The sequence below is a fragment of the Bos indicus x Bos taurus genome, chromosome 15, assembly GCF_003369695.1.
Source record: "Bos indicus x Bos taurus breed Angus x Brahman F1 hybrid chromosome 15, Bos_hybrid_MaternalHap_v2.0, whole genome shotgun sequence".
NCBI classification, from domain to species: Eukaryota; Metazoa; Chordata; class Mammalia; order Artiodactyla; family Bovidae; genus Bos; species Bos indicus x Bos taurus.
Genome location: NC_040090.1, coordinates 1,412,668 through 1,426,249, shown reverse-complemented (window position 1 = coordinate 1,426,249; position 13,582 = coordinate 1,412,668). Strand labels below are relative to the sequence as shown.

Sequence of the window (13,582 nt, the reverse complement as noted above, 5' to 3'; positions counted from 1 at the left end):
TGTACAGGAATCAGTGATCAAGACCATCTCTAAGAAAAAGAAATGCAAAAAGGCAAAATGGCTTTCTGAGGAGGCCTTAAAATAGCTGAAAATAGAAGAGATGTGAAAGGCAAAGGAGAAAAGCAAAGATATACTCACTTGACTGCAGAGTTTCAAAGAACAGCAAGGAGAGATAAGAAAGCCTTCCTCAGTGATCAGTACAAAGAAATAGAGGAAAACAATAGAATGGGAAAGACTAGAGATCTCTTCAAGAAAATTAGAGAAAGCAAGGGAACATTTCATGCAAAGATTGGCACAATTAAGGACAGAAATAGTATGGACCTAACAGAAGCAGAACATATTAAGAAGAGGTGACAAGAATACACAGAACTATACAAAAAAGATCTTCACGACCCAGATAATCACGATGGTGTGATCACTCACTTAGAGCCAAACATCCTGGAAAGCAAAGTCAAGTGGGCCTTAGGAAGCATCACTACAAACAAAGCTAGTGGAGGTGATGGAATTCCAGCTGAGCTATTTCAAATCCTAAAAGATGATGCTGTGAAAGTGCTGCACTCGATATGCCAGCAAATCTGGAAAACTCAGCAGTGGCCACAGGACTGGGAAAGGTCAGTTTCATTCCAATCCCAAAGAAAGGCAATGACAAAGAATGCTCAAACTACTGCACAATTGCACTCATCTCACACATTAGTAAAGTAATGCTGAAAATTCTCCAAACCACGCTTCAACAGTACATGAACCGTGAACTTCCAGTTTTAGAAAAGGCAGAGGAACCAGAGGTCAAATTGTCAACATCCGTTGGATTATCGAAAAAGCAAGAGAGTTTCCAGAAAAACATCTCCTTCTGCTTTATTGCCTATGGCAAAGCCTTTGACTATGTGGATCACAACAAACTGCGGAAAATTCTTCAAGTGATGGGAATACCAGACCACCTGACCTGCCCCTTGATAAATCTGTATGCAAGTCAGGAAGCAACAGTTAGAACTGGCCATGGAACAACAGACTGGTTCCAAATCGGGAAAGGAGTATGTCAAGGCTGTATGTTGTCACCTTGCTTATTTAATTTATGTGCAGAACTCCAGTACTCTTGCCTGGGAAATCCCATGGATGTAGGAGCCTGGTAGGCTGCAGTCCATGGGGTCGCTAAGAGTCGGACACAACTGAGCGACTTCACCTTCACTTTTCACTTTCATGCATTGGAGAAGGAAATGGCAACCCACTCCAGTGTTCTCACCCAGAGAATCCCAGGGACGGGGGAGCCTGGTGGGCTTCCATCTATGGGGGTGCACAGAGTTGGACACAACTGACACTACTTAGCAGCAGCAGCAGCAGAAGAACACATCATGAGAAATGCTGGGCTGGATGAAGCACAAGCTGGAATCAAGATTGCCAGGAGAAATATCAATAATGTCAGATATACAGATGACACCACCCTTACGGCAGAAAGTGAAGAAGAACTAAAGATAAAAGTGAAACAGGAGAGTGAAAAAGTTGGCTTAAAGCTCAACATTGAGAAAACTAAGATCATGGCATCCTGTCCCATCACTTCATGGCAAATATATGGGGAAACAGTGACAGGCTTTATTTTAGGGGGCTCCAATATCACTGCAGATGGTGACTCCAGCCATGAAATCAAAAGACACTTGCTCCTTGGAAGAAAAGTTATGATCAACCTGGACAGTGTATTAAAAAGCAGAGACTTTACTTTGCCAACAAAGGTCTGTCTAGTCAAAGCTATGGTTTTTCCAGTACTCATGGATGGTTGTGAGAGTTGGACTATAAAGAAAACTGAGCACCAAAGAATTGATATCTTTGAACTGTGGTGTTGGAGAAGACTCTTGAGAGTCCCTTGGACTGCAAGGAGATCCAACCAGCCCATCCTAAAGGAAATCACTCCTGAATATTCATTGGAAGTACTGATAGTGAAGTTGAAACTCCAGTCCTTTGGCCACCTGATGTGAAGAACTGACTCATTTGGAAAGACTCTGATGCTGGGAAAGATTGAAGGCAGGAGGAGAAGGGGATGACAGAGGATGAGATGGTTGGATGGCATCACTGACTCAATGGACATGAGTTTGAGTAAACTCTGGGAGTTGGTGATGGACAGGGAGGCCTGGCTTGCTGCAGTCCATGGGGTTGCAAAGAGTCAGACATGACTGACCAACTGAACTGAACTGATACATTTGTCAAAACTCACTGAATTGTAATTTTTATTTATTTTTTAGAAATGTATGTATTTGGCTATTATGGATCTTTATTGCTGCACTCGGGCTCTTTCTAGTTTCCATGAGTGGGGACTACTCTCTCTCTCTCTCTGTGGGGCACGAGCTTCTTATTGCAGGGAGTAATATGTACTTTATATCACTTTGTTGAAGTCTGGGAAATCTGGCAGGTCAACAGTCAATACACATCTTATTCTTATTTTTAAACAGATCACAAGGACCACAATTTACATCCTCCTACTGCAGATGAAAATTGGCCAGAGTTAAGAACCCTGCCTATCTTCAATCTATTTCCGCTTTTGCACCTTAAGTTTTCCTGGCAAATATCAGCATTAAAGTAACTCTAACCATTCTACTCCAACCATTATTACACACCATACAACCACAAGTTTCTGGGACATAAAATGTTGAACACAGATAAAAGAAAAGAATTTATACCAATTTTTCATATTCATTCTTGGTCTACAGTATGAAATATTTAGTAACTTTATTATGTCCATGAATTCTCACAATTCTCATCACATCAAACATGTTCAAATGCTTGGAATAGCAGAAATTATTTGGTAGCATGATCACACTGTCTATGTCCAACAAGGGTGTGCTCAGCTGCATCTGATTCTGCAGTCCCATGCACTGTAGCCCACCAGGCTCCTCTGCTCATGTGATTTTTCCAGGCAAGTATACTGAAGTGGGTTGCCATTTCCTACTCCAAGGGATCTTGCAAACCCAGGGATCACATGTGTGTCTCTTGCATTTCCTGCATTGGCAGGCAGATTCTTTATCACTAGCACCACCTGGGAAGCCTGCCATCTAGGGTGAAATTTCCAAATTTAATGGGAGAGAGAGAGAGAGATTTGAGTCCTACAATATCAGAAATCTCTATTGACTGTGACATAGATTTTTAATATCATCCCCATGAGAACTCCCCATTCTACACTGCAAGCAAGAAATTACATCATGGAACTCATGAGTAAATGGCACTGAAGGGAACACATGCTTCATTCGTTTCCTCTGTATAATTCACATCACCTCTGCCTTATTAGAGTGGTGGAGCCCAGGATATACCCCCAAACTATTAGGTAATTGTCCCTGAGAAGGACTTACACAAACATAAGCTATGTCATGCTCGTCTTTCCAGGAGGCACAATCAGGCCAATGAAGTGAAGTGAAGTGAAGTGAAGTGAAGTGAAGTGAAGTGAAGTGAAAGTCGCTCAGTTGTGTCTGACTCTTTGCGACCCCATGGACTGTAGAGTCCATGGACTTCTCCAGGCCAGGATACTGGAGTGGGTAGCCTTTCGCTTCTTCAGGGGATCTTCTCAACCCAGAGATCAAACCCAGGTTTCCCACATTGCAGGCAGACTCTACCAGCTGAACCACCAGGGAAGCCCAATCAGGCCAATAGTACACTTGTTTCTGCCCAAAGGTATGTTCCCTCTCTGCGTACATTTTCATCAGAAACACAGAAAAAACAATGGCCACCACCACGTCCGGATTATGTTGTGTCAGAATATCTGGGAGACGAGGTTTACACACTCCTGAGGCCTCTGTCAGCTGTCTCTCCTTCAGGGTCAGAAGCCCGAGATGGAACAGGGCTCCCTCTCAGAATCGAAAAAGAAGCAACAAGGCACTAAACTCCAGTGTTTCACAAATACTTGTGGATGTATCAATAAATGATGAGGCCTCTCTTCATGTAGGCTGAAAGTAATGAGGCCCTCGGATGTAAAAATACTGTTTGTGTAGCATGATCCAACTGTTGATCCATTTGGGGATATTATGTGTCAAATTAAGCTTTCTTGGTCTAAAAGCAGTATGTCTTTTGTTATACTTCATTCATAAGAATGTTATTGTGTAAGGTGACTCTGACAGGAAAAATCCATCTGAAATCTCAGAATCTGTGGCCTCAGCAATACCTACTCTTCTTTTGCAACCTTCTCAAGGCATCTTTGATTTCTTGGTTCCTCAGACTGTATATCAAGGGATTCAACATGGGAATCATCACAGTGTAGAAGAATGACGCAAATCTGTCAAAGCTGGAGGAACCACCAGAGCTGTAACTCAAATAGACAAACATACCTGAGGTATAAAAGAGAGTAACTGCTGTCAGATGGGAAGCACAGGTGTTGAAAGCCTTGGACCTGCCGCTTGAGGTCGTGATCTTCATGATGGAGATGACAATGTAGATATAGGATATCATGATAACGGAAACATTTACTATCCCAAAGATCATTGTTAATATTACAGTTAAGAGATGTAAAAAGAAAGTGTCAGTGCAGGATAAAACTAACAGCTGGGGCAGGTCACAGAAGAAGTGGTTGATGACATTAGGCCCACAGAAGTGGAGCTGGAGCATGAAACACAACTGGAATACAGTAGCAGAGAGTCCAGCCAAGTAGGATCCCAGCACCATCCGACCGCAGAGAGCAGGCGACATGACTGACGAATAGAGGAGTGGGTTACAAATGGCAGCATATCGGTCATAAGCCATGGCGGTCATGAGGCAAGACTCACTCAGCCCCATGGTGGAGAATATGAAATTCTGAATAACACAATCCACATAGGTGATAATTTGCCGCCTCTGGAAGAATTCGTAGAGCATCTTTGGGGCTGTGGAAGTCACATAGCAGATGTCCATGAAGGACAGGTTACTGAGAAAGAAGTACATGGGGGTGTGGAGGTGGGAGTCCATCCTTATTAAGATGAGAAGCGACAGGTTCCAAGTCAGGGTCAAAATGTATATCACCAGGAACACGACAAAGAGCACTACTATGATTCTGGGAAAATCTGAGAATCCCAACAGGATAAAATGAGTGATCTCTGTGATATTTCCTCCTCCAATCATTGGCTTGATGCTCCTAAACTCGAGAAGAGACAAGAGAATACATTGCCTACTCATGAAATGATAGCATTACAAGTCTCATATATACCATATTTTCCCCCCATTGAGCACTGGAAAAGTGGAAATGCTCCACTGTCCTAGGGCGAGACCCCAGCTTTTCATCTTGACTTGTCCAGAAATGCCTTCTCAGTGTTCAATGGACTACAGAGTCCATGGAGTTCTCCAGGCCAGAATACTGGAGTGGGTAGCCTTTCCCTACTCCAGGGAGTCTTCCCAACCCATAGATTGAACCCAGGTCTCCCACATTGCAAGCAGATTCTTTAACAGCTGAGCCAGCAGGGAAGCCCAAGAAGAGTGGATTGAGTAGCCTATCATTTCTCCAGCAGATCTTCCCAACCCAGGAATTGAACTGGTGTCTCTGCAGTTGCAGAATTTCAGGCAGATTCTTTACCAGCTGAGCCCCAAGGGAAGCCAAATTATTTTATGAGGTCTCACAAACATTAAAAGGCATATTTTTTAATTGACTGAAGCTTTGAAATAAAGCACACTCTATCTCTGCCAAAGCAATTGAAATTTTGTGCTTGTGTATGATGAAGAAACCTTTGGTTAAAACAACAGGGATTTTAAAGACCTCTGATGATTTAATATATGTGACTGTTGCTTTATAATAATAAAAGGAAAAGCAGCATCATTTCAGGATAAATTTGAATTAGCCCTTCTTCCCATGATGGTCACCCATACGGGTTTTCAAAAATTTCTTCTTTGCTCATAAAAAATTACCCTGTTTATGGAGCTGGTGCAGCCCCCTGGATTCGGGGAGGCATGCCAAGGGTGCCCCAGATGGAGACCCTACGGTCATCTGATTTCCTGGACCCCAAATACAGAGGGACTAGCAGGCCGTGCAGATGCAACCCAGATGTTTTATCAAGGGTGCTGTATAGATGGAGAAATCTTGAGGCTACTCTAAAAATAAGACTGAAAATCAGAATCAGGAGGCTTAAGTCCAAATCCTGAGAACACCAGAGAACTCCTGACTGCAGGGAACATTAATTGACAGGAGCTCATCAAATGCCTCCATACCTACACTGAAACCAAGCACCTCCTAAGGGCCAAAAAGTTCCAGAGCAAGACGTACCATGCAAATTCTCCAGCAACACAGGAACACAGCCCTGAGCTTCAATATACAGGCTGCCCGAACTCATTCCAAACCCACTGACATCTCATAACTCATTACCGGACACCTCATTGCACTCAAGAGAAGAAATCCAGCTCCACCCACCAGAACACCAACACAACCTTCCCTTCCCAGGAAACCTCGACAAGCCACCCGTAAAACCCCACCCACACTGAGGAAACGCCACAATAAAGAGAACTCCACAAACTGCCAGAATACAGAAAGGCTACCCCAAACACAGCAATATAAACAAGATGAAGAGACAGAGGAATACCCAGCAGGTAAAGGAACAGGATAAATGCCCACCAGACCAAACAAAAGAGCAAGAGATAGGGAATCTACCTGATAAAGAATTCCGAATAATGATAGTCAGAATGATCCAAAATCTTGAAAACAAAATGGAATCACAGATAAATAGCCTGGAGACAAGGATTGAGAAGATGCAAGAAAGATTTAACAAGGACCTAGAAGAAATAAAAAAGAGTCAATATATACTGAATAATGCAATAAACGAGATCAAAAACACCCTAGAGGGAACAAATAGTAGAATAATGGATGCAGAAGGTAGGATCAGTGAGGTAGAAAATAGAATGGTAGAAATAAGTGATTCAGAGAGGAAAAAAGAAAAACGAATTAAAAGAAATGAGAACAATCTCAGAGACCTCTGGGACAATGTTAAATGCCCCAACATTCGAATCACAGGAGTCCCAGAAGAAGAAGACAAAAAGAAAGACCATGAGAAAATACTTCAGGAGATAATAGTTGAAAATTTTCCTAAAATGGGGAAGGAAATAATCACCCAAGTCCAAGAAACCCAGACAGTTCCAAACAGGATAAACTCAAGGCAAAACACCCCAAGACACATATTAATCAAATTAACAAAGATCAAACACAAAGAACAAATATTAAAAGCAGCAAGGGAAAAACCACAAATAACACACAAGGGGATTCCCATAAGAGTAACAGCTGATCTTTCGATAGAAACTCTTCAGGCCAGGAGGGAATGGCAGGACATACTTAAAGTGATGAAAGAAAATAATCTACAGCCCAGATTACTGTACTCAGCAAGGATCTCATTCAAATATGAAGGAGAAATCAAAAGCTTTACAGACAAGCAAAAGCTGAGAGAATTCAGCACCACCAAACCAGCTCTCCAAAAAATGATAAAGGATCTTCTCTAGACAGGAAACACAGAAAGTGTGTATAAACATGAACCCAAAACAATAAAGTAAATGGCAACGGAATCATGCTTATGAATAATTACCTTAAATGTAAATGGGTTGAATGCCCCAACCAAAAGACAATGACTGGCTGAATGGATAAAAAGACCCCTATATATATAGTTGTCTACAAGAGACCCACATCAAAACAAGGGACACATACAGACTGAAAGTGAAGGTCTGGAAAAAGATATTCCACGCAAATAGAGACAAAAAGAAAGCAGGAGTAGCAATACTCATATCAGATAAAATTGACTTTAAAACAAAGGCTGTGAAAAGAGACAAGGGCACTACATAATGATCAAAGGATCAATCCAAGAAGAAGATATAACAATCATAAATATATATGCACCCAACATAGGAGCACCACCATATGTAAGACAAATGCTAACAAGTATGAAAGGAGAAATTAACAATAACACAATAATAGTAGGACACCTTAATGCCCCAATCACACCTATGGATAGATCAACTAAACAGAAGATTAACAAGGGAACACAAACTTTAAATGATACAATAGACCAGTTAGACCTAATTGGTATCTATAGGACTTTTCATCCCAAAACAATGAATTTCAACATTTTTCTCAGCTCACACGGAACCTTCTCCAGGATAAATCACATCCTGGGCCAAAAATCTAGCCTTGGTAAATTCAAAAACATTGAAATCATTCCAACCATCTTTTCTGACCACAACACAGTAAGATTAGACCTCAATTACAGGAGAAAAACTATTAAAAATTCCAACATATGGAGGCTGAACAACACGCTGCTGAATAACCAACAAATCACAGAAGAAATCAAAAAAGAAATCAAAATATGCATAGAAACAAATGAATATGAAAACACAACAACCCAAAACCTGTGGGACACTGTAAAAGCAATGCTAAGGGGAAAGTTCATAGCAATATAGGCATACCTCAAGAATCAAGAAAAAAGTCCAATAAATAACCTAACTCTACACCTAAAGCAGCTAGAATAGGAAGAAATGAAGAACTCCAGGGTTAGTAGAAGGAAATAAATCTTAAAAATTAGGGCAGAAATAAATGCAAAAGAAACAAGGGACCATAGCAAAAGTCAACAAAGCCAAAAGCTGGTTCTTTGAAAGGATAAATAAAATTGACAAACCATTAGCCAGACTCACCAAGAAACAAAAGGAGAAAAATCAAATCAATAAAATTACAAATGAAACTGGAGAGATCACAACAGACAACACAGAAATACAAAGGATCATAAGAGACTACTATCAGCAATTATATGCCGATAAAATGGACAACTTGGAAGAAATGGACAAATTCTTAGAAAAGGACAACTTTCCAAAACTGATCCAGGAAGAAATAGAAAATCTTAACAGACACATCACAAGCATGGAAATTGAAACTGTAATCAGAAATCTTCCAGCAAACAAAAGCCCCGGTCCAGACAGCTTCACAGTTGAATTCTACCAAAAATTTAGAGAAGACCTAACACCTATCCTCCTCAAACTCTTCCAGAAAATTGCAGAGGAAGGTAAAGTTCCAAACTCATTCTATGAGACCACCATCACCCTAATACCAAAACCTGAAAAAGATGCCACAAAAAAAGAAAACTACTGGCCAATATCACTGATGAACATAGATGCAAAAATCCTAATAAAATTCTAGCAATCAGAATGCAACAACACGTTAAAAAGATCATACATCATGACCAAGTGGTCTTTATCCCAGGGATGCAAAGATTTTTCAATATCCACAAATCAATCAATGTAATACACCACATTAACAAATTGAACAATAAAAGCCATATGATTATCTCAATAGATGCAGAGAAAGCCTTTCATAAAATTCAGCATCCATTTATGATAAAAACTCTCCAGAAAGCAAGAATAGAAGGAACATACCTCAACATAATAAAAGCTATATATGACAAACCCACAGCAAACATTATCCTCAATACTGAAAAATTGAAAGCATTTCCACAAAGTCAGGAACAAAACAAGGGTGCCCACTTTCACTATTACTATTCAACACAGTTTTGGAAGTTTTGGCCACAGAAATCAGAGCAGAAAAAGAAATAAAAGGAATCCAAATTGGAAAAGAAGAAGTAAAACTCTCACTGTTTGCAAATGACATGATCCTCTACATAGAAAACCCTAAAGACTCCACCAGAAAATTACTAGAGCTAATCAATGAATATAGTAAAGCTGAAGGACATAAAATCAACGCATAGAAAACCCTTGCATTCCTATACACTAATAATGAGAAAATAGAGAAATTAAGGGGAAAATTCCATTCACCATTGCAACGAAAAGAATAAAAACTTAGGAATATATCTACCTAAAGAAACAAAAGACCTACATATAGAAAACTATAAAACACTGGTGAAAGAAATCAAAGACAACACTAATGGATGGAGAAATATACCGTGTTCATGGATTGGAAGAATCAATATAGTGAAAATGAGTATACAACCCAAAGCAATCTATAGATTCAATGCAATCCCAATCAAGCTAGCAACAGTATTTTTCACAGCGCTAGAACAAATAATTTCACAATCTGTATGGAAATACAAAAACCCTAACCCTAACCTCAAATAGCCAAAGAAATCTTGAGAGAAAAGAATGGAACTGGAGGAATCAACCTGCCTGACTTCAGGCTCTATTAAAAAGCCACAGTCATTAAGACAGTATGGTACTGACACAAAGACAGAAATATAGATCAATTGAGCAAAACAGAAACCCCAGAGATAAATCCATGCACCTATGAACACCTAGGCAAACCATTCAATATCACAGTAATCCAAGTCTATGTCTCAACCAGTAACACTGAAAAAGCTGAAGTTGAATATTTCTATGCAGACCTACAAGACTTTTTAGAACTAACACCCAAAAAAGATGTCCTTTTCACTATAGGGGACTGGAATGCAAAAGTAGGAAGTCAAGAAACACCTGAGGTAACAGGCAAAATTGGCCTTGGAATACAGAATGAAGCAGGGCAAAGGCTAATAGAGTTTTGCCAAGAGAATGCACTGGTCATGGCAAACACCCTCTTCCAACAACACAAGAGAAGACTCTACACATGGACATCACCAGATGGTCAACACTGAAATCAGATTGATTATATTCTTTGTAGCCAAAGATGGAGAAGCTCTCTACAGTCAGCAAAAATAAGACTGAGAACTGACTGAGGCTAAGATCATGAACTCCTTATTGCCAAATTCATATTTAAATTGAAGAAAGTAGGGAAAACCACTAGATCATTCAGTTCAGTTGAGTTCAGTCGTTCAGTTGTGTCCAACTCTTTGCAACCCCATGAATTGCAGCACGCCAGGCCTCCCTGTCCATCACCAACTCCCAGAGTTCACTCAGACTCACGTCCAACGAGTCAGTGATGCCATCCAGCCATCTCATCCTCTGTCGTCCCCTTCTCCTCCTGCCTCAAATCCCTCCCAGCATCAGAGTATTTTCCAATGAGTCAACTCTTCGCATGAGGTGGCCAAAGTACTGGAGTTTCAGCTTTAGCATCATTCCTTCCAAATAAATCCCAGGGCTGATCTCCTTCAGAATGGACTGGTTGGATTTCCTTGCAGTCCAAGGGACTCTCAAGAGTCTTCTCCAACATCACAGTTCAAAACTATCAATTCTTTGGCGCTCAGCCTTCTTCACAGTCCAACCCTCACATCCATACATGACCACTGGAAAAATCATAGCCTTGACTAGACAGACCTTAGTTGGCAAGTAATGTCTCTGCTTTTGAATATGCTATCTAGGTTGGTCATAACTTTCCTTCCAAGGAGTAAGCGTCTTTTAATTTCATGGCTGCAGTCACCAACTGCAGTGATTTTGGAGCCCCCAAAAATAAAGTCAGCTACTGTTTCCACTGTTTCCCTATCTATTTCTCAAGAAGTAATGGGACCGGATGACATGATCTTCGTTTTCTGAATGTTAAGCTTTAAGCCAACTTTTTCACTCTCCTCTTTCACTTTCATCAAAGGCTTTTGAGTGCCTCTTCACTTTCTGCCATAAGGGTGGTGTCATCTGCATATCTGAGGTGATTGATATTTCTCCCAGCAATCTTGATTCCAGCTTGTGCTTCTTCCAGCCCCGCGTTTCTCATGATGTACTCTGCATAGAAGTTAAACAAGCAGGGTGACAATATACAACCTTGACGAACTCCTTTTCCTATTTGGAACCAGTCTGTTGTTCCATGGCCAGTTCTAACTGTTGCCTCCTGACCTGCATACAGATTTCTCAAGAGGCAGGTCAGGTGGTCTGGTATTCCCATCTCTTTCAGAATTTTCCACAGTTTATTGTGATCCACACAGTCAAAGGCTTTGGCATAATCAAGAAAGCAGAAAATAGATGTTTTTCTGGAACTCTCTTGCTTTTTCCATGATCCAGTGGATGTTGGCAATTTGATCTCTGGTTCCTCTGCCTTTTCTAAAACCAGCTTGAACATCAGGAAGTTCATGGTTCACGTAGTGCTGAAGCCTGGTGTGGAGAATTTTGAGCATTACTTTACTAGCATGTGAGATGAGTGTAATTGTGCAGTAGTTTGAGCATCTTTGGCATTGCCTTTCTTTGGGATTGAAATCAAAAATGACCTTTTCCAGTCCTGTGGCCACTGCTGAGTTTTCCACATTTGCTGGCATATTGAATAAAGCACTTTCACAGCATCATCTTCCAGGATTTGAAATAGCTCAGCTGGAATTCCATCACCTCCTCTAGCTTTGTTCATAGTGATGCTTTCTAAGGCCCACTTGACTTCACATTCCAGGATGTCTGGGTCTAGGTCAGTGATCACACCATCGTGATTATCTGGGTCATGAAGATCTTTTTTGTACAGTTCTTCTGTGTATTCTTGCCACCTCTTCTTAATATCTTGTGCTTCTGTTAGGTCCATACCATTTCTGTCCTTTATCAAACCCATCTTTGCATGAAATGTTCCCTTGGTATCTCTAATTTTCTTGAAGAGATCTCTAGTCTTTCCCATTCTGTTGTTTTCCTCTATTTCTTTGCATTGATCACTGAGGAAGGCTTTCTTATCTCTTCTTGCTATTCTTTGGAACTCTGCATTTAGATGCTTACATCTTTCCTTTTCTCCTTTGCTTTTCACTTATCTTCTTTTCACAGCTACTTGTAAGGCCCCCTCAGACAGCCATTTTGCTTTTTTGCATTTCTTTTCCATGGGGATGGTCTTGATCCCTGTCTCCTGTACAATGTCATAACCTCTTTCCATAGTTAATCAGGCACTCTATCAGATCTAGGCCCTTAAATCTATTTCTCACTTCCACTGTATAATCATAAGGGATTTGATTTAGGTCATACCTGAATGGTCTGGTGTCTTTCCCTACTTTCTTCAATTTAAGTCTGAACTTGGTAATAAGGAGTTCATGATCCGAGCCACAGTCAGCTCCCAGTCTTGTTTTTGTTGACTGTATAGAGCTTCTCCATCTTTGTCTGCAAAGAACATAATCTGATTTCTGTGTTGACCATCTGGTGATGTCCATGTGTAGAGTCTTCCCTTGTGTTGTTGGAAGAGGGTGTTTGCTATGACCAGTGCATTTTCTTGGAAAAACTCTATTAGCCTTTGCCCTGTTTCATTCTGTATTCCAAGGCCCAATTTGCCTGTTATTCCAGGTGTTTCTTGACTTCCTACTTTTGCATTCCAGTCCCCTATAATGAAAAGGACATCTTTTTGGGGTGTTAGTTCTAAATGGTCTTATAGGTCTGCATAGAACCGTTCAACTTCAGCTTCTTCAGCATTACTGTTTGGGGCATAGACTTGGATTACTGTGATATTGAATCGTTTGCCTTGGAAACGAACAGAGATCATTCTGTCGTTTTTGAGATTGCATCCAAGTACTGCATTACAGACTCTTTTGTTGACCATGATGGCTATTCCATTTCTTCTGAGGGATTTCTGTCCGCGGTAGTAGATATAATGGTCATCTGAGTTAAATTCTCCCATTCCAGTCCATTTGACTTCACTGATTCCTAGAATGTCAACATTCACTCTTGCTATCTCTTGTTTGACCACTTCCAATTTGCCTTGATTCATGGACCTGACATTCCAGGTTCCTATGCAATATTGCTCTTTACAGCATCGGACCTTGCTTCTGTCACCAGTCACATCCAAAGCTGGGTATTC

At 40.7% G+C, this 13,582-nt stretch overlaps 1 protein-coding gene across 1 annotated transcript; it reads right to left on the bottom strand.

Annotated features, from left to right (window-relative positions):
- Positions 1 to 4,125: 4,125 nt before the first annotated feature.
- On the bottom strand, positions 4,126 to 5,069 carry LOC113904612 (olfactory receptor 5AN1-like). Its single transcript, XM_027561741.1, has one exon. It carries the CDS (start codon positions 5,062 to 5,064, stop codon positions 4,126 to 4,128), a length of 939 nt encoding a protein of 312 aa, XP_027417542.1. The 5' UTR covers positions 5,065 to 5,069.
- Positions 5,070 to 13,582: the final 8,513 nt, after the last annotated feature.